Source organism: Lagopus leucura, unplaced genomic scaffold (assembly GCF_019238085.1).
Source record: "Lagopus leucura isolate 7727_CA_CO unplaced genomic scaffold, USGS_WTPT01 Super-Scaffold_100008, whole genome shotgun sequence".
In the NCBI taxonomy this organism is placed as follows: domain Eukaryota; kingdom Metazoa; phylum Chordata; class Aves; order Galliformes; family Phasianidae; genus Lagopus; species Lagopus leucura.
In genome coordinates, this window is record NW_024962265.1 from 19,298,686 (window position 1) to 19,321,108 (window position 22,423).

The 22,423-nt window shown below is 41.2% G+C and overlaps 1 protein-coding gene across 3 annotated transcripts in view; it reads right to left on the bottom strand.

The window, feature by feature from the left end:
• Positions 1 to 22,423, bottom strand: part of PLXNB2 (plexin B2) — a 249,621-nt gene that overhangs the window by 109,069 nt on the left and 118,129 nt on the right. For 2 of the 3 annotated variants that reach the window (XM_042872395.1, XM_042872396.1), the window contains exon 4: positions 5,178 to 5,246. In XM_042872395.1, the coding sequence (XP_042728329.1) occupies positions 5,178 to 5,179 (2 nt within the window). In that variant the 5' untranslated portion in view covers positions 5,180 to 5,246. Of the gene's footprint in view, positions 1 to 5,177; positions 5,247 to 12,802; positions 12,855 to 22,423 lie in introns of those variants that run through there. The other variant, XM_042872397.1, reaches the window with a different exon arrangement.

Below are 22,423 nucleotides of genomic sequence, written 5' to 3' on the forward strand. Positions count from 1 at the left end.
CCCTCCTAAATGCCAAACCCCCCACCAAAAGCTTTTGGCTGCTGTTCTGTTTGCCCCCACCTGCTCGTGCAAGAGTGAGAACAGACGGGACCAAAGTAACCCTGTTTGCTGAGTTCTGTGCAGTATTCAGGGCTGGACATTAACACATTGAGTGGAGCTAACAGGTTACAGAAACTGTTCAGAGGGACAACGCAGTGGAAAGCCAGCCTCACTCCAACTAAAACAGTGCTTGGAAACAAGTCGTGCTGCATACTGAAAGGGGACGCAGCAGTTGTTCCCAATCCTCTTTCCTTTTTGGTTGCTGCTGAACAGCATGGCAAAAATTTGTCCTCCAGCCCAGTTATACTGTTCCGCTGATGCTGGAACAAAAGGAGAATGAGCTGTGGCAGAAATAACAAGGTAACCTGCATTTCTAATGGAAGCGACAGCTGGACGTAAAAACCTTAATGCCATCACATCCAACTTTTATTTGCTCTTTGAACACCCTCTTGCTTTCTAAACACTTTTCCTCCAAAACAGATTCATTAGACTGACTCTCCCAAACCCTTCTATAACCTAAGCATTTTGCAGTTACACTGAGAACCGCACAACTTCTTGCCTTAAGATCTGAGCTCTGAGCATTGCAGGGGCCTGAGGCCAACCTGGGATCTGACAACATGCAGCATCCAGCTCCAGAATTTTTAGGGGTGCTCAGGTTTGGAAAAAGTGGGTAAATTAAGTATGCAACAATTGTGAAAACATGATGTTAGGCATTATTTCAACTTCTTCAGCTGGAAATGGACATAATTTTTACTTACCTGACAAGTGTGTCGTGAGAATCAGCTAATATTGAGACTTTGATCTTTAAAGTGCTTTGCCAAGTATTAATTAAGCAAGGGTCATTTTGCACTTAAAAAAGCTAGCGTTTTGGAGTTGAACTTGTTTTCATCCCTCTCCTAAAATAGTAAAGAATCTACTGTTTGTTTTTCTACATATTCCCTGGGAGATGATTTTGGAGAATCAGAGGCGTGAGAAGTTGTCTGCATTTTGTTGGAGGAATCTGTTTTCCTATGGGTCTCATAGCCAGGCCTGCAGACTGAGATCAAATGTTCCTGAACACAGGGAGAAGGGGAACTCCCCGTAACGAACATCTCCTTTATAGCTCACCTACTGGTATTTCCTACAACACAGGTCACAAGGACACGTATGAGAAGTTTATAACACACCACAGATACTCAAGCACTGCAATTACTGGTAAAGCATTGCCTCATTTCTCCACAGGGGGATAGTGCCAACATATGGGCAAAAGAGTATTCCAGTTTCATCTATAGTCAGTGACATGAAGCATGCCCAAAGCTGTGTGATTCTTTTGTTCCACAAGTCACCTGTATAGAATGCCGCTAGAGACAGTGAGCAGAGGCTTGTTGCCAGAGCTGCCTTACTCCCAGCCTTCCCATGCTCAATAACGAAGGCAGGACATCCTTCGTGAGCATCCTTGTTACAAAGATCTAGGAGCAAAGGTGTGACATTTGGCCTTAAATAGCCCACTGAATATAAACCCATATTAGCAGGAAATAAAAAACTGTACTTGATAGCATATGGGAAAGTAGAAGCATAAATTTCCACATGTGCTGCTTTGCACACCCCAGAGAGATCATTATACAGGGCTTTCCTGCTGCTGATGGTTCCAGCCTGACCTGGTGTCACAGGCTACAAGTGGTGGCAGCACTGTGAGATCCTCTCTTCTTCGTCCTCAGTAATTTCTTTCCTGTCAGCCAGGCAACACAAAGTACTGCCATAGAGCAAGGAAAAAACACAGACAACACATCCTGGGATAGATGTCAGAAGGCAAAAGCATGTAGATAGGTGTAAATCCTGTGTACTTCCCTCAAACTCTGTTCAGAGACTTGGGTTTTGGGGTGACCCTAGCAAAACTTCTGTGAGAGCATGTTGCAATCTGCACGTCTCATCCCCATCTGGTGCCCACCAGACACAGGAGATGTCGAACAATTGTTACCCAGCACTTCAGTAGCTTCTGTCCCACGGATCTAAAAGGGGGTCTTCCAGGTGATTCTGGGGGCTCAGCCTGATTGAGGTCACTCAAATTTTGCTATGTAAAAGAACTTGGGAATGTACTGGTAACAAAGATAAATTCGAAAAGCAGGAAAACTTCACTAGAAGTAAAGTTACTTATGTGAACCCTTTATGATAGTCCCTATGGTGAGAGGCTTTCTGTACAGTTCCCCTGCCTCATTTCATGCACAGTACAGACATTACTTAATGAACTAGCGACTTCAATATTTATTTTTCTCCTCATTATCCAGTGTGGCTCTATGCCTTATTTACCATGCTATCCAAAGGCTGCCTAGAATTATTTAGTTTTCATGATAGAGTAGCCAAGTTCTTATTGAACAACAATTAGTTTTACAATCCCCAGCTGGATCCTGAATAAAAGGGGACATTTGGAGGATGGTCATTCTTTTTAAGCAACTATTTTATAAACAAATAAGGCTAAAAGCATCTCTGTAGACTTCCCAGAAAGAACCTGCCTGCCAGGAAGCAGAGCTTAGTGTGAGCACATGACGTGACACGGTCCTCACCCTTCAGAAGTGTGTTGGAACCAGGCTATTTTTGGTGCTGGTGCACACATTTTGCATAGTAACTACCATTGAGAATGGAGAACAAAACTCTCTCAGTGTTACGTTACAGACTTATTCCAGGAATCTCAGATTACAAGACACACAGCAAGAAGCTAATTTTGGTATCTGATAAGGGCTGAGTGTTCTTCTACCCCCACTCTGTGCACCATCCTACCTGTGCTCTGCTTGACAGTGCCTGCTCCCAGTTCCCTAATGTGCACCTCCACTTCCTTCTGCTTTCATTCACTGCCTCAAGGTTATTACAATCTATTACCAGCATAATGTGATGCACTTATCAGCTGATCATCCCCTCCAGTCCATAATACATTTTTCCCAGCCTTTCCTTACTACTTAAAACAACAACAATAACAATTTCACTCCTGATTTCTCTCTCCTCTTCACCAGGTGAAGAAACAAAACAAAACAACATTTCCCAGATTCTTCCAGTATCTCAACTTTGGCTTTCAGCTCTGTGAAAGATCACTCAGGAGGTTTTTTTGAAAAGATACAGAAGAGACTGTTTCTGAAAGTTTATTCCACTTTTTGGCTCTATGGGTAATCAAAGCCCAAATCTTGCCAGCTCTTCTGCAAAATGTACTTCAAACTCAAGTTTAAGATTTCATTTTCAATAACCAATTGACATTTGAAAGTTATTGGAGTTCAGAAAGATAAAGCTCTAATTTTCATGTCTGATAGCTGCAAAAGTCAGATCAGATAGAAGTTACTCAATTAGGAACTCAGACTACACTTCTACAAAATTAAAATACCAGAAAAATAAGATCTACTGGAGATCATATCTGTTTTTACATCAAGGACAAAGTATTAAACTCTCCGCATGGATGGGTTTATTCCTCTGCCAGTTTCATGGCCAGGCAGTAATGATATCATCTTCAACTTGTACTCAAATGGCTCCTAAATAAGCATTTAAAAAAAAAAAACAAACACACAAATAAGGCAGCCTTACTATCCTGCTTGTTACATAATTCTGAGGGAACTGATGATAACATTTTCCCATGTTTCCCAGGTGAAACAGTTAAAAACTGAGTTGGTAACTCTAATGTGAAAGTAACTATAGGGAAACTTCTAAGAGACAAACTCATCACACACATGGAATTGATCAAGACATTCCATGGGCTAGAACACTCCAGAGATCCTAAAGCTAAAATTAGTTATTTCTTGTTTGTTTTGATTTGTTCAATTCCTACTGGGAGGTTTTAAAGACTTAGTTTTATATCTAATAGGCATACGCTCATTTCAAACTGGGCCAGATACTAGGGATGTAGAGAGCCAATGCACAGTGTAGTCTGTAAATCCCTACCTTAGGTACAATGTTGTCAAACTGTGGGATCTCTATTTCAGACAACTCAGAATCCGCAGACAATTCTATGGAACAGATAGCGTTTTGCTATGTTCCTGCAGCACCTCACTTTTTTTGGTGCTATTAATCAGTTAGTAACTTTAGAAGACAAGTTTACAAAAACCCAAAGCCTAGAATTAAAACCGTTCCAGCATGTTAGAAATTTAAGAGAGGACCATCATCCCGCTTATATAACATATCATAACTTATATAACATCTAAGTTATGAATTCTGTACTTTATCCAGCATTTGGAAAGACTTAGTTGACTGCTTCCAAACTCATCAGGCAAGCTCTGGGAAATGGAAGGTGAGATCGTGGGAAAAATGTAATACAAAAAAATACTGGAACAAATCTGTGGCAGCTAGAAGTTTCTGACTATCCCTGCACTGCACACAAGAGACACTCGAAACCTCCTGGGGTATGACTTCCACACACAGGTCTTTGCTTCACACACAAATACATACGTACATATGCCCACACACAGTTACAGAGCTCAGGTTATTATGAAATACAGTTAGGGAAAGCAATGGCTTTAAGAAAAATAATGGGGTATTCAAGAGCAAAGTAACAGTTTCAAAAGGGTCTAGAAAATGAACCAAAGCTCTTACTGTTAGAGAACTATTGACTCCAGGTTTGAAAAAGTGACCTCAAGTGAGCAATGATGCACTTAGCCTGGAACTTGCAGCCGCTGTATTTCATCCCAAATTGAATTGCCAAACCACAGTGCAATCTTCTACTATCAGCTCACATATTTGGGGCAAGTACACAGAAAAATACTGTATAGTGGATGAATTATTCCAAGTTAGACAAATTTCTTCTGAAAATGGAAAATGTGTCTTTGTTACAGAACTTAAGGACCCCTTTGAGGTTGTGTTTTTTTTTTTTTTTCTTCTATGAGCATTTAGTGACAACTTCATGTTGGCATTTCTCCTTCAAGCAGTTGATAAGCATGCAAATACCTTTGGACATGGCCCAGTTAATAGCATTTAGGTACACCTTTCCTACAGACCCTCATTTAAAAACACAAAGATACTTTATACATCATACAGACATGTACAATGTTCAGATCCAGATTCTCATAATAGGGAGAGCATTACATTAAGTGGTATTTTAGGTAAATCAGTTTATCAATAACAAAAGCATCAATATCAATGTCTTGCAAACATAAATAATTGCCACCTGTATGCTATGAAATACTTACATTCACTTTTCTACTATGTCTTCTTCACTACAGTCAGGTTACTTTCCAGGACAGCGTTTAATCTTCTTACTAAATAAAAATAAAAATAAGACAGTGATTAAAACAATATCCATATTCATTAAGCGATGTTCAATCATCTTAAATTTATGAACTTTGAAACATTGATTTAAGATCATCTGTAGTGTCCCATAAACGTATAATTTGTTTATATATAGTCAATTTTATTGTATTTAAAACACAATTTTAGCACACCATAACTTTCAATCCTGAGGCTAAATGGGGTAATGTTCTGCATTTCAGTAGCTACTGAGATTATAAATCAGATGGACAGTTGCTCACAAGTGTACAGCTAATTACAACAGAACTGAGAGCTCAGCTGATATATCAGCAGAAAGAATGCCTGGCATTACAGATGGGGTACTGTATGACTTGGCACTCTTCTAGTGAGGACTTGAACATGCTCTTATCAATGGCAGCACTCAGCACCTCCCACGATCAAACATTTAAGAATGGAAGAGAAACAGTGCTTGTCCCTCTAGGGAAGGATAAAATACCATCTGATATCATTTAACATTACTGTATATGCCAAAAAGTGATTAAAAAAGATTATTAATCTGGACTGTTCAACTTGAATATGAAGATGACAATTGTCCTCAAAGATTACCCACATCAATCCATGCAGTGAGTGCTGAATGCCCCAACCCGGTTCTTACATACGGATATTTATCACTACATTTTTGTAAAGAATATGATGTCCACTCAAGCAGTTCACAGGAAATGCCAACACAGGCACTAAAAGATCATCAAATGGAAGTTGAGCATGAAGCAAAGACCCAAACATTCAGCAGAATCCACCACCTGCATCTCCAAGCCATCTCATCTCAGTGCCAGCTGAAGCTGACTTTGAGACTTGCCTGCCACTGGCTCCCTGGGGAGGTAGGAAATAAACCTCAGCAGGACTTTTATTTTCCTCTCCACGTGCCCTGAGGCTGCCCAGTACTGAAGTGTGCTTATTTCATTAATATTCAATGGGACTTAATTTCTTGTTTGCATTCCCCATATCTAGTTGCTGTGGTAACACATTCTTTAGGACTCCATACATTCATCTCCTCCTGACAATACAAATTGCTTGGAAGCAGCCGAGGTCCTAATGAAAAGCAGTCTGAGGAACCTGCATGCTTGCAAAGATACTCAGCAAAACCGTGAGATGTTAAAGCCATGGTGAGTGCTGTTAGCTTCAATATTTGTGTGTTCCATTAGAAGTGTTTTCCACCCAAGACAGCTGAGTAGCTGTACTAGGAAGAGAGGGCTGGGGCAGGTATGTAAAACAGAGCAAAGTGAAACAAGGATAGTGGTCAGATAGATGTAGAGAGAAGGTGAAAGGATATCCGACCAGAAGCATGAAGTGAAGATGGAGAAATAAACAATATCGGGATCAAAGATAGAAGATCAGAAGAGTTCAGGTTAGGATTTCTCTTTTTTCATAAAGAGGGAAGAGAGAAACATAGGAGAAGAGCAGGGTGAGGTATTTGGACATCACCTGGATGACAGGACCTAAATGTAAAGAGAAGGTTTGGAGTGGATCTGAGAGATAGCATGGGAAGGAAGGCTTAAGTAAAGTGGCCAACCCACGAGACAGGCAAGAGTCTGGATTTAGGACAAAGGGAAACACAGATTGCTTTCTATGTTTTACTAACAATGGAAATAATCTGGTGCAACATATGCACAGAAAGGGAAAGAAAATACAGAAGTAAAAGGAAGAGCAAGGGGTATGAAAGAGAATGATCTTTTCAACAATTGTCAGGAAGGAAGGAGGTGGAGGTAAGTCAATAAGTAAACAAGATTTCATCCAGCTAGGAAGTTCTCTTTGTACATCTCTTTGTATATCTCTCCTTTAGAAGTTTTTTGCAAGCATTACTGAATAGTGATGTAGGCATTTCTTGAATAGTTGGCTCACATCTCAGCTTTGCAGTTGCAACAACAGAAGTGCCTGTAAATTGAAATTTGGCTAAGCTTGGAGAAGGAATCAGATTCTGAGCTTTCACAGTCGTGTCCAGCCAGCTATACCCCCAGTAACAAAAGTACACATCCTGCTAAACTTTATTTATTGGGAAAACAGGCTCAACCACAACTGAGGAACTGGAAGAGAGCAATCAGACTGTGCATGCGTCAGTTCTCACATGTGTACACTTAACATTTTAGTCCATCGTTGGTAACTAGCTGTGCCAGAGAATGATGCCACCCAACTATACTCAATTTTCTACGCTATAACATACAGATCCTTTTTCATAATAGGCCTGGGACCCAAGCCAGAAATCTTACTCACTGTCTCCCTACTTATTCATACTGAATCATCAGATTTTCCAGGTTGCTCTGCTCTTCGCCGGCATGTTGCTTTGGCTAGGTTTGGATGGACGTCAGTGGTACCATCTGCCACAAAGCTTCCTGGTTTTCTTTAGTTTTTTCCTTTCAACTTCTGCTTGTAGCACAACAGCTCTTTTTCAGTATCTTACATAGCACTGCAAGGAATACATCTCCCATGGCATGAGTTGGCCAGCTGGCCAGCCCAAAGTGAATGCTTGAGCTACCGGAATTAAAATATACATTCCTATCAGAAATCTTAAAGCTGGAAATTCTTGCAGGCTGGCTGAAAGTCAAAAATACCTAGAAAACATAATGAGGTTTTCTTCAAAGCTGACAGCAATCAGGAGCACAAACAGAGCAAGTGTGGGGTGAGGAGATGCTCACAATCTAACTTCAGTCGAACTAGGTTGATCTTGACAGAACAGCTGAGGATGGAAGGGATCTCAGAGGGTCATGTTGTCCCTTCTCTCTGCACTGGTTCAGGAGAGAAGGTTTTGCTATGGATCATCTTCTAGAGAAGGAATCAGTCTTTGAACTGCTCTTTGGAGCATCCTCTCCCTCCATAACCCCCAGAGGACAGTAAAGAGATGAGTGCTGTTAGACCACATTTAGCTCTTATCCTGTCCCATCCCAATCTGAATACATTTAACTGCTCCTACTTCTCACATGAAACAATTTCTGACTTTCAAATCAGAAGACTCCTCTAGGACAAAGAACACCACAGACATGTAACCTAGCCAGGACTGTCAGGACATGTAAATAACGCAGCACAGCTGCATACAAACTCCCTATCCTGCAAGCACCCCATACCTCATCTTGCAGCTGTGCCTCTCTATCTAGGTTGAATGTCATAGGTACTGTCACGTCAAAAACATGGTAAGCTCAGGTTGAACAGCTGCGTTTACATTTTGAGTGCAGCCCCAATGCAGCATCTCCTGGAGGGACGGTGGCTGTCTGAACACTGGAAGGAACAAACAGCACTCATCTGATTGAGCAGCCAGTGCTGTTATAAGTAAAAATGTTTTAAGTGCTATTTTTGCTTGTTTGCTTCTAGAGCTTTGGGAAAAAAAAAAAAAAAGAAAAAAAAAGAAGAAGAAGAAAAAAAAAAGAATCCAAATTTCTTCGAGGGAGGTTTTTGTTGTTAGAGAGGGCACAAAGGGGTCAGGGACAAAAAGTTGTGCTATCCGGTTCCCAGACACAGACCTTGCTCCCTTGAGCTTCAGTTATATGTAACATATTGAGTAAATGCTTTTCATATAGGCATTTATACACCCACGGGACATTTATTTGGCTGTTTAGCTAACAAGCATGGTGCACTCGATAGTTCTGAGCATATAGGATAACACTTCCAGTGTTTCTGTTATGAGCTTAATTTTGAAAATGGATCTTCACGTTTCATTTTGTCACAACACTGAGATCACGTCCATATGGAAACAGGATGTAGAATTTACTATTAAAAACTTCAGACTGTTATTAAATGTCAGCTTAAGACCCCAAACATTACACTATTTACATCACTAATTAACTAACATACTACTACACTACAATGCTCAGCTAATTCTGCATCTCTTCTTACCTTGTTCCTGGTCATTCCCTTCCTGCTTTTTGCACCTCTTTGACTTCAGAGACACTGGTTTCACTTCCAGCAAGAATCTCCAAAGTCATCACTGACTTCCTTTCTATCTCTTCCACTTGGCTACCTAAGGTTTAGTATCATCATTTTCTGCTGCTCCACACGGCTCTGCCTTCAGTATACTTACACATAATACAGTTTAAACTCTTTTGCTATGGTTTTCAGTCAGTCTCACATACTTTTGTCCACAAATTTATGTGCTATGAAAAGGCCCTGATCTCCTCTGCAAAAATTCACAGAATATTAATATGATGATGGAAGTGTTTAATATTGCTGGATGTACCTCAAAAGAACCACCACTTTCACTCAGCCCTTTCATTTTTCTCTTCCTGCAGTTTGCAGGGCAAAAAAAAAAAAAAAAAAAAAAAAAGGAAAAAAAAAAAGAAAAAGAAAAAAGGAAAAAAGCACACATGCTGGAGTTTTATGTTCTTAACATTTAAGTTAAAAGTCTCAGATCAAAATCTGAGTTTTACAGATAAAATACAAGAAAAAAGACCAGCATAACTCAATACTGAAAACCAAGAATTTGTGCTCCTTCAGCCTTTCTGAATATCCTTCACTTCAGTATAAGGAAACTACATACCTCATCACTTTATAGACCTTTCCGCAGAGACTTTTTGACTACAGAATTAAATGCCCTAGCCACTTTCTCTTTGTCCTTTCTGACCAGTCTAGAAAGCCTACCTGTTCCTTGAACAGTATTTCATTGCAAAGATCAAATAGCAAAAACATTATCCTGTGAACTGGCTGATCTCCAGTAACTCACGTTAGGGCCAAGAACAGAAGCAATTACCAATGAAGGAGAGACGAGGTATATGCATTCCAGAGTCTTCAGGTTGTTATTTATCAAAACCTAACAACTGATACTGGGCAAAATCATACCCTGCCTTACCACTCACAGAGGGCAAGAATCACTCTAACCAGTGTGGAGTCAGCACCTAATAGTGATCCACCAGAACCTGGTACTCATCAAGTGGTCTGGTCACTTGGATAAGGGTTTCATCCTATGCACAGCAACACAGAAGCAATTCCACTTTCTCAAAAGCTATTTAAGAAATCCTTAAATCTCAACTTCTTCATCTTCCAACAGCATATTTAGCTTGGTAACATAACAAGAATAAGGATACCACAAATAGTAGGAATAACTTTTAAGCCTAAAAAGCTATTTTAGAAATATCCTCAGCTGTGAGGCATAAACAAGATGCCTGGTAGAGAGATGTAATGCCCAAAAAAAAAAAAAAAAAAAAAAAAAGAAAAAAGAAAAAAGGCACATATTTGGGATGGCCCATGTAATTCACTAGCACTTTTTTTAGTTGCAAATAAACCCATTGTCCCAAACTGATACCATAAGAAGCATGCTAAAGAGTAACGTCAACTATACAAGCTGTATGATTTACCTGAGGGTAACAGGAAAGGTAGATTTTTAACAGTAATGGCTGCAGATTTTTTTCATCACGACAATGAAACTTAGCAAATCTGATGAACTCCAAGCTGTGTTTAATTTAAACGACCTATGCTGACTCTGGCTTGTCTATGTGACAAGCTCAACACTGTGTGCAAAGCCAGAGAACATACTTGCAAGGAAGATCAATACAGATTAGAGTTATTCATGCTTTTAGGTTGATTTTTTTCTTCTTGCTGTTTTTTAAACTCTCCAGCTTGTGTACTGTGAAGTAAAGGTGATACAAAATCATAAACAGAACAGTCTATGTCCTTGACTTTTCAATGCCATTTGGCAAACTATTGTAAAACGAATACCATGAGAAGCAGCTTCATATCCCGGGACAGGATGTTTACACTGTCTGGTGTCAGCATCTAATCAAACTTGTCAGTTTCTCTACTCTCAATACAGCCAAAGGAAAAAAACAGGCTCTTCCAGAAGGCAGCTTAAAGTGGGCTTTTTTCTCTTACTACTGGCTACAGAAGTATCCCAGGTGCTCATGTTAGGAATCTAATTTATTAAAGTGAATATCCTCTTTATGTAACAAAATAATGACTTGTTAATTTTGTGGCCTCTGGCTTAAAAAACAATAATTAGAAGCTCATGAAAAAAATAATCAATGCTTTTTTCTCTGATACACTCTGCACAAACAGGCAGAGACAGTAAAGATCCTCTCTTCAGTTGCTTCACAGGGTCTTTTCAGTTCTTCAGATAACCACACACAGACTTCCAAAAGTCTCCTCCTTTGCCTTTTCTTTGGGTCATCTGCTTTCTCCATGTCTGTCAGGAGACCAGAATGGACTTATCTGAAAATTCCTGAGACAGATTTTTCATTTGTAACTCATACTAGCAATATAGTCTGCCTGAAAACAGGAATCAAACCTCTAACTCTCAAGTAAACAAATGCCATGGGCTTCATATTCCAGCTGAAGGTTAATCACTACACAGTTTACAAAACGTGCACTAACCTGAAAACCAAAGGTGAAATCCTACGGTCACTGAAGCAAGTGAAAGTTCCTGTAAGGCCAGAATTCCTGTCCACATTACTTCATGTATGTGTGTGTGCACACATAAGCTTCAATAAGTTCACATCGTTTCACACAGAAAAAGGCTACAGATGCAACCCGCACAATCTTGCACTTCCCCTGTCACCCAGTGAAATTTAGCTAGAGCCTTGCTCGGTTGAAACACATTTCTGGGCATCTGCCCTTGAAGAGGACACTGCGCTCCTGGTCCCAGGCAGACGAGCCATTATTGTGCAAGGGGCACAGTGCAAGTAAGTTCCAACCCTCCTTGTGCTTTCTGTTACTTTTGTGGCTGAATTTGGACTTCGCTGCTTTCAAAATGTGAGGACACAGAATTGCTCTGACAGCCCTCAGGGCAGGCTGCCAGCTCAGGGCCCGTGTGTGCAGCCTTCCCTCTCTGTGTGCAGCCTTCCCTCTCGCCCTGAGGCTCTCCCATCAACACGGGGTGCTCCCCAGGTTATTAACACCACCCAGAGCAGACAGCCACTACCTCCCAGCAGAGCAAAGTTTACTGTCACGTTTACAGGAATTCAACACAATGCCGGCATGGCTACACACTGAAAATTTCCCAAAGCTTACAAGTTGAGTTTTCCCTACACTTCTCTATTCCTTCAAACACCTAAAATGACACTGCTGTTCTCTTCTATTCTCAATTCTCTGATAATCCTATTTTTCTTCTTCTTCTTTGGATAGGGAAAAGAGGAAGCAGAGGGAGGCGTAATGAAAAATGAAGCAGATTGCCATCTATTTTTGAGCTGATTGTAAAGAACATTAAAAAAGCAGAGCAGTTAATGGACTAGCTCTCATTCACCTAAGTTGCTGAAGTACTGAAATAGCTCGATCATTTCAAAATACCAGTATTTCACTGACAAGAACTCTGTGGTATTCAAACTGTGTGCAGACTTACAGGTAGCGCTGCTCTTGCCATAAAGTATTCTGCAGCTGCTGCTCTGTCTTAGCACAACCCCAGCAACAGTCTTCCCCCAGCCTCCCCTTCACAAAACACAGCTGTTAACTGCAAACTGCACAACACAAAAAAATCACCCAAATTGCCCAACGATCATTACTGTTCAATCAAGGTAAATTGTGAGACATTCACGGACACTGCATCAGAGCCTCCCACCTCAGAAAAGAAAATCAGTGTCTGTGGTGTTACACCCACCCTTCATCTTCACGGAGCAGGAGGCATTGCACAGGCAGTTTTAGTTCTCAGAGCACTGATTTTCTATCGATCTGCTCTGGCCTGGATTTGAAATAGGAGACCACGTGAAATTGGATCCTGGGAGCCTCAAACAAGCCCAGACTTGCAGGGAAGGTTAAACAAAAGGAAAAAGAAGATTTTTTTAAACACACGGTGGGAGTAAAACTCATTTTAAAATGCCCTCCATTTCTTTCGAATGGAAGTAATATATTACCTCTATAAAGTCTTTTATGTAAAGCTCTTGAAATTCTTTATTACTTATACAACGCCATTGGTGTACACCTCGCTTTAGAAATACGCATTTTAATAGTCAACCAAAGGCATCCAAACCACTAAGGTAATTAAGACTGTTTTTAAATTGGCTTCACTAGCAGACTTCTACCTTTCTCTGTGCAACTGACACGTTCTGCCCCAGTCCTGTAGTCCCTTAATCACATAGTCAGTGGAAGGGCTTGCACAAGAATTTGACTATTTACTCCCTAAATTATGAAACACGGCCTGCCTTATTGGAAAATAAACAGGCACGACACTGGGAGCGCAAAGAGGGAGAAGAAAAAATGTGAAGTGAAAAAGGTAGGTAAAAAGAAGAAAAAATTGTTACTGCAGGGCTTTGGCTGGCATGGTGAGCCAGGCAGGCCTTTGCCAGAGCCCCAGCAAAAGGTCTGATTGAATTTTTAGGTGTCTTCTTGACTTGATTTCTCCTGGGACAGCATGCCGCATTGCACATTTTATATCTTTTGTTTGCTTTCAAAAGCACAAAAAAAAAAGAAATTGTCACAAAACCTGCTTTGAAACTTAATGAAAATCTCACCCTTCCCATTAAGAAAGAAGAGAGAAATGTGAGGAATGTGTAAAACACAGAACCTTCTCATTAATACAACACTAGCCTCTTGCCAGCCAGATCAGCAAGCATGAGAGCAATCCAGGTTTAAATACCAGGGATGTCTCATTTGTCCATCAAAATGAAGGAACAAAGCAACACTGCCTAATTATCAGCATTACAAGAACACTGCCCTCCTTCAAATCAAGCACAAGGGCTCTTCTCCGTCTTCAGAGCTTCTCAGGGAATCAGCCAGCTACTTCTGAGCCCCCCTGCTTCCTCTGTGAGCTCTCTTCCTGATCTGGAGGCCATCAGAGCTGGGAACCAGACCCCCTGCCTTGATTCCCATCATATGCACCTATTTAAGTCAGCAAGCCAGGCCAGCTGTCCTCCTGCATCCGCAAGAAGCGCATGTACTCTGTTACTGTTCTGATTGTAAAGAAAATAAACATGAAAATAAGGAGTTCATTAGAGTTTTGCCTGCCTGGCTACAACTTGCTACCTACTCTGCAAGCTTAACCTACCTGGCTTTGAGGAAGCCTTCCCAGCTCCTGTCCCCAAGGTGCTGTGCCAGGGCAGATCCAAGGCCCCCCTGGGACATCCAGCCTGCAGAGCTGCAGCTTGCTCCTCTGCAAATAGCTCAAAGGGATTTCTGGATTGCAGGAAGAGGGTAAGCTTGTTGTTTCGACTTCACTATGAAAGATACATTCTTATTTTTTTTTTTCTAAAGGGAACCATTCCAAACTGAGATATGAGCTGAGCTCAGATTGATACTGCCATATCTCATGGAGCAAGTCACAGCGGGCTCCATAAGCATAGACTGCAAACCCTGATTTCATCCCCCCCTTTCCCAACGCTCCTGTGCACAACCAATGACTCCGAAGAACAAACGGACTCGCCGAGTGCCAATGCAGGTCAGCTGCCAGCACACAGGGAATGCAAGCAGCAAGCAGCCAGCTGATGTGAAGGCTCACCAATTGCAGTCATTTCCAGGCTAATAATCTGCTCCTTTTCTACAGAACTTCTTTCTTCCAGGCTTAGAAGAAAGAGCACAAACTACAGGAAGAAGTGTTGCTTGTTGAGTCCAGGCACTTTTTTTGACAAACTGAGGAAAACACGTTTGGTTCCACATGAAGGGAAAGACAGTATTTATAAAGGAAGTTCCCACACTTCCTGTTCAAACAAATAATTCCTTGCTGTTTTTGCAATTACAGCCCTACCGTAAAGTGAAGGGGAAAAAGAAGAGTCAGACATGTTATATTGTTTCCTTTTAAAGTCACTTATCTATGAAAAAGCAGCTTCCAGATTGGAAAGAGTTAAGCACGTGGGATAAACTGTCAAATTTTCAGTAACTAATTTACTCTTCCTGTAGGCCTGGAGGAAATCCACAGTGGCCACAAATATTCCTCACTCCTTTCAATACAACTCTTTGTGAAATGAATTTTAATGGCCAACCAAAGGGATCCAAACCACAGATGTAATTAAAGCTGTTGAAACTGGCTCCACAAAGTGCTGAGAACTTCCCTGAAACCCCTTGTGGGGCCGTCTGGAAGCTCTCACCAGGCAGCTCCCTCCTTGCCATGGCCACCGTTGTCACTACAACATACCAGGAGCTCCCTTCGTTTTTGCTGTGCGCTTGTGTAGACACACTTAGGGAGGAACATGAGCCAGCCATGTGCCCTAGCAACCCAAAGTCAGCTGTACGTGATGGGAGTGGAGGGGCAGCACCGATCTCTGCTCTGTAGAGGCTTGGGTAGAGCCAGAAGTTGGGCTCCTTGAGCTGATCCTTGGGCCAGCAGGAAGAGGCTGAATGTTGGCTCCACCTTTGCTACCAGTGACCTGTCCAAGCCAGTGCTTGGATGTCTTTGGAGGTCAACATTGCTCTGGTGTTTAGAAGTACTTGCTCTCACACCATGTCCATCTCAGGTACCACTCCCTGGCTTACAGAGAAAGTCTTGGCATCACCTCTCAGCCACCATAAGCCTGACAGCCCCACTGTGCTTGTTCATAATGGTGATGTTAAAAACTTTCCCATCCACTGTAAAACCATTTGACAACCACACACAGTGATTAAAGTTTTCAACACTAGTTGAAGCATAGGAAGTAGAGAGATTTCTGACAATCCATGGTAAATCAGCTTCTTATTTGAACTGACTAACCTTAATTTCTTCTGCTGTGACTCAAAGCAATAGTCTGCTTGAAAGGTCATTAGCCACCTGGCACTGAAGTTTTTATTACATCCATATCCAACATCTTCTCCCAATTCCTATCCAAAGGGGGAAGGACGGAAAACCAGCCCAGTGTGCCCCGCTGAAAATAACTCTTGAGATAAAAGATGTGATTGCTTTGGCACTGGCATCTCTCTGCTTCTTCCTGCATCACAGTGAGGTGTGAAAGGCTTGGGGAACTCCCCGCCTCTACTTCATATTTTTTGTTCATGTTTAATTTTAGATTAGAGCACAATTGAATTTGGACTTCATTAACCTTTCATCCGAAGAAAATCCCTCACCTTTCATTTATTAATTTCATTTGATACCAGCTAGAAAAAAATAACTCCCTGCTTTTGAAGTTAAATAATTCCCAGACTTTGTTTTCAAGAACCAGCTGCCCAGAACAAGGGTAAAGAACTTCCCAAAACAACTACGTTTAATTTATGAACTAAAACCACTTTGAATGTTAAGATTAAAATCAATTAGCAAACTGTAAACCGTATTACAGTGAAAGAAATTCATTGGCTAGTGAATAATTAATACAGCTCATTTGTTCACCTCATGTGCCAAGTAACACAAAAGAAAAGTCATTAATACAAGTGGATCGTAGAGAACAAGTAGATCCTTATAGATTTATAATCACTAAGTGGAAAGTAGTTTACAAGGGGAAGAATAATAAATAAATAAATAAATAAATAAAGCAGAGCTGCATTTTACACTTGATAGCCAGAGGTAAGGGGCAAGACGTGTCGTCAGAAACAAGAAGTCAGGTCCTTCTCAGAAACCACTGTCTTTGGACCCATGAGCAACATGCAGAAAAGCAGCTGGCCCTACCGGCCTCCCATTCCTGGAAGCAAAACATCACTGGTTGGCCAAGTGCCTCTATGTGCTTACTATGGAGGCGTGCATTTTTCCAAACACACACATGCTTCTTCCTCTCTGACATTAAGAGCATTTTTCAAGTCTGACATTCCACAGGTCCCTTGGCAAAGTATGCTTATTCTGTAAAACAGTGGGCTTTGATAAACAACACACAGATTTCCTGGGGATTACCAGGAATACTCACCTCTTGTTAAATGGCAATGTAGTGGAATAAGATGATGTCAACATCATCTTAAGAACAGTGTAAATCATTAACTGCTGTACAATTAAAAACTGATCTAATTTACTGCATTTCTTAACTCAGATACTTGGGTTGGAATGAGTGAGAATCACTTGGGTAAAACACAAGCAAGACATGTCATGTCACCAGTCTGATACTGCCCTGCTTTCATTCTACTTAACCATTTCTCTCCGGCCAAACCTTTGCATCATTTCAAAGGAAAAGTGGGACTTGTATTTCTTTTTCATTCTCAATAGGGCTCAGAGATTTAAAAAGTAGCAGTATCAGGAGAATATTCATCACCTTTTAACCTTGAATTACAGTACAAAAGTTAGGAAATGAGTTAGGTGTTTTATCAAAGAGTTTCTCGCATGCTGTTACCAACTCCTTTGCTTGAGGCAACAGGGTAACTACTTTTACACTGTGAAAATGCTGACTTTGCATCAGATTTCCGCTCCAAATGGGAGGCTGACCTGCTTCCCCTCAACACACAAGACACCTTCTCCTTTCTTTTTCTCTTTCCCTGCCCTGTCCCTCTGTGCTTTTCCCCACAGCCTTCTCTATGTCCTAGCTGGCTAAAGCAGGATGTGCAGCCAGTAATGTTAGACTGGAACTTTCTACTTTCCAACACCAGCAGACTCAGAAAGCTAGACAAAACAAGCTGTCCCATTTCTAGACATGGTCTGTGCACTGGTTGTAGGACTGAAACCTTTTCCAGTCAGAGATGATAAATGATGTGACTTCATCAAAAATGATGCAAGCAAGGCTCAGCCAACTGTGCTGCACAGAGCCTTTCTTTCCTGGGTCTGCCTTGTACACACGTAACATGTAGCCATGAAACTCATCTTTGCTTCTGAGGGCTACTGTGGGTCTGTATATCACAGTGATAAGTCCAGCAACCCATTCCAGAGTGATACAAATTCGGACATCTCCTCACTCCTGTCTCACTTGTAACTTGACTTTAAAATACTTATTACCTTGAAAACATAAATATCCTACCTAGGGTTCCCAGAAGACTACCAGTCGCCTAGTTTTGTTTCATGGCTAACAGCCCTGCCTCTCAGCTAATACCAAAGTAGTTATGGGCTTTACAGAAGCAGTTTGTTTGCTGCTGCCTACCTGGGCTATCTGCTCCACACCACAGTGCACAAACTGGACACTTCTGGAGAATCAGAGCTCCAGCCCACAGTGTGAGCTAAAGCCATCCAGAGTTGCACTCAGTGGCTATGCTTGAGCAGGGGTGTCCTGCAGAATCAGAGGACCTCCAGAGGTTCTTTCCAACCTCAACTGTTTTGTGATTCTTAAAAAAGAGGTAAATCCTGAGAGGCAGATGGCTTTACTCCCTGCTTCTTCACAATCATATCACACCTTAAAGGGTGGGAGTAATGTCATTTCACAGGAATTCTCTTCACAGAGTGAAGAGAAATACTTTGTAGTGTACTGTAAGTTTAGGATTTTCCTTGCTGGAAATAACCTGCCTTCTATATCGCATCCTTGCTTGCCGGGTGTAAACAGTCTTTTTCACTTTTCAATTCTTTGTCTCCCACCAACATGCACTGCCACCAGCCTATTAGCACACATTTTAAATGTCTCTTATACAGAATATCAAATTGACTTTTGGACAAAAATTATGTTTGGTTTCACAGTGTCCAATCCTGGGCATAGTGTTATTATTACTGTAAACAGAGTGAGCATGCAGATACGCTTCATGTACTTGTAAAGATTTTCTCTGCTTTTACATGTCAACATGGTGACATAAATATTCACAAAACAAGGCAGACTGTTAAAAAGCAGCAATAGCTCACTTGACTTAAATGGAAAAAAAAAGTTTTTTTGGACTGAAAGACGCACTTTGCTCCACTGCATTCAGGCAGTGGTAGCTGCACAGCTTCCTGTAGGAAGTGTGAACTGGAAGTGATGCCAGGAAGGCAATGCAATGCTCCTCTTGACATGAAACCTATTTATTTTGTAGCTTATGCTGAAAAAGCACTGCATGTATTATGTTTTGGAGCATGTCTGTATAGCCTAAGATCATGTCCTGGCCAATTTTGATTGCTGGGTGTGGGCAGAAACCAAAGTAAATAGAAACAAGTATTTTTGCCTCTAATTATGGAGCATTATAGCACAATGAGGTCTTTGGTGAATCTGGCTTCTTATCCCTCTCTCTAAAGGAGCTGCAGCTTTGCTCAGTAGTTCCTTTCTGCAGAAATACCAAATTTTGAATCTGCTCATAATCCACCCTTACTTTGCATCCCACTGCAAAGCTAACTGGCCACATATCTGCTCCTTTCACCTTTGAACTATGGGAACAATTGGAAGCGTTAATCCCCATTTTACAGGAGGCAGTAGCCATTTAAGCAGGTCGGGTACCTAATGGGCTGTCAGGCTCAGGCAGTCTATCCACTCACCTTCCCAGCTCCAAAAGTGCCTAGGACATGACTGACAGCCTCGGCAGCTGTGTACTTTCTTTCACTGCCAAAGCACTATGAAAGTCTGCGTTTTTGGCGACTGAGCTGCAAATGTAAGTTGGGATGGCATATTCTGATTTCAATGAAGGAGAGAATAAGAAAAAAAGCAGCTGTGAAAAAGTGCCAGAGAAATACAGTTCAGGTGTTATTTGTTCCTGTATCACTGACACAGTTGGATCTAATAGAATATGCCAGATGTCTGCATCATATCTCTTGATATGAACCCCACCATGACTACATTAGCTTTAGGATACCTTATAGCAAGGATAACTGTACTTACCATGGCACCAATAGAGTGCAAGGCATGGGACCATGCATGTTTTCCAGCCCTTTTTCTGTGCCAAACAGCTAGGGTTTCAAATAGTCCAGCCTGGAAAGCAGACACATTCCTGAAGCTCCCAGAAATTTCTGAGAGGTATGAGATGGGAGAGAGGCCTTTCCCTGCTCATTTAGCCATGACCTGCTGTGCAGAGTTTCTTTTGAACAGTCTCGTAAAACTGAAACATTTTTTTCCAAACAGATCACAGGTCACGTAGGCTTCCCAAGGGATATATTGGTTACAGATGTTTTCATGTAATAAAATATTCCACTCAAATGCAGTATTTCTAACTGATAATGCTAAAGCTAAACCGCCCTTGTCTAATGACTACGTCCCCATGCTCCTCACCGTGATCAACACCAGCTCATTTCTTACCATTTAGCCAACGTAATGTTTAATTTTTTTAAAACCTAGTGTCACAAAGACGGGTTTGCAACCGCAACATGACTTCTGAACTCTTCAAATACATATGAGAAGCTCCTTTTTTGCTTATCTGCAGAGTAACTTATGCCTTAGTCTCAAAATTATCATATTGATTTGCATTTTCAAGTTGTTTAATTTTTAAACATGAGCAATTTTAATAACTTTCCAAGATTCATTTTTTAACTTGGAGTTACTAAGAAACAATGTTTACTTGATTATCTGAATGACCCAGAGCTAATAACAAAACATTCTGTATGATTTCTTCCTCGCAGAGCTGCTATGAAAGGTTGTTGTGAGGATGTTTCTCAAATAATCATGCAGCTCACAATAAAAGTGGAATTAAAAGAAAAAAAAGAGGCTGAGAAGGAGATGAACATTTGTATTCAACATACGCCTATAAAATCAGCTATGGACTTCCTCAAAAATGAAGTCTTTTCCATGAAAGTGAAAAAATCTCCCTCAAACCACAGCACCTTTTGCACTGTACTATGTCTCTGTGAAAATTCATAGAATCATAGAATGGCCTGGGTTGAAAAGGACTACAATGATCATCTACCTTCAACCCCCCTGCTATGCACAGGGTCACCAACCAGCAGACCAGGCTGCCCAGAGCCACATCCAGCCTGGCCTTGAATGCCTCCAGGGATGGGGCATCCAACAGCCTCCTTGGGCAACCTGTTCCAGTGTGTCACCACCCTCTGTGTGAAAAACTTCCTCCTAATATCTGACCTAAACCTCCCCGTCTCAGCTTTAAACCATTCCCCCTTGTCCTATCACTGTTCACCCTCATAAACAGCTGTTCCCCCTCCCGTTTATAAGCTCCCTTCAAGCACAGGAAAGCCACAATGAAGTTTCCCTGGAGCCTTCTGTTCTCCAAGCTGAACAAGCCCAGCTCCCTCAGCCTTTCTTCATAGGAGAGGTGCTTCAGCCCTCTGATCATCTTAGTGGCCTAGAGCAGTATACTCAAAACATCCATTCCTCTTTGCTCTCCATATTGCACCACCTGGATCTCAATGCTCAGACTGTAATTACAACCACTAAGAACAATGGAACAAAGCGACTCCTGATACGACATTACCTCTTCTGTGTTGATGCTTCACAGATAGATTGAACCCATTTTAATTAAGTTATAGAAGGACTGGAAATGTAATAGAAACTGAGCACTCTCTGAGGAGAGAGACGTAAGCTTCTGGAGCACAAGTGGCCTTGCATCAAAAGTAGAATCTGTCAATTTTTTAGAAAATGCAGAATTTAGAAAACCCTGAAAGTTGGATGTTTCAGCAAGATCAAACAGTCATTCTTCTCAAAACTATGCAGTGTCACAATCCAGATATTTACTACTTTAATGCTAATTTCCAATGTTTAACATCAGTAGAACAGTTTATTTCTCCCAGAGCTAACTACAGTCATCAACCTCCATATGTAAGTTTTTCAGCTATCAAATTTAAACGTATGCTTGTGCCTGGTAAAGAGATGTTACTTTGCATTCCTGCACCAGTCAGAAGCATGCTTTAAAGACTCAGTAGAGAAAAAAATGGGAGATTACCCACAAAACCCCACATCCCAATTGAAAGGACAATTCAGTCTGTAGTCAGTGAAACTAGAAAAACGTTATTCAGATCAACGGAGATGCCTCCTGAACACAACAAGGGTGAATGTGGCTTCACTGGCTGGACAGCACTTGGAAGAGCTTGACTTTGTATGGCTCTGAGCTTGCAACAGGAAAGCTTACATAGGAGACATTCTTTCCATATTCCTGCTATCCTGCATATCACTGTACTTCTCATAGTCATATTGGATTAGCTGTATGGTTAACCTGGAGCTAATGCAGCAGTTAAAACTGTCAGTGTGTGTGGGAGGCAATGCTGCCTTTCTGATGGCCATGCAGTAACAGAGCAACTTTTGTGGCTGAGAATGATGACATCCAGGACAGGAATGGAGCACTGCACTGTGACTCATCACTCTCTGAAAAAAATTGCAGTCCAGTTCTCAAAGCATACAGTCACACACAACAAATAGATATAAAAATACATATAAAAATATCATCTGCTGATATTTCTTTTTTTTTTTTTTTTTTACTGTTTTAGCATTTTCAGGGCAATATAACTAAGCAAGAGAAGTGGTTGCTGAACACCAGTGACTTGAAAACAACACAACTACTCTTTCAAACTCAAATACTCCTTTCCTCTTCTTTTAAATGGCCTCTAGCTTGATAAACACCAGTAACATGCAGATATAGC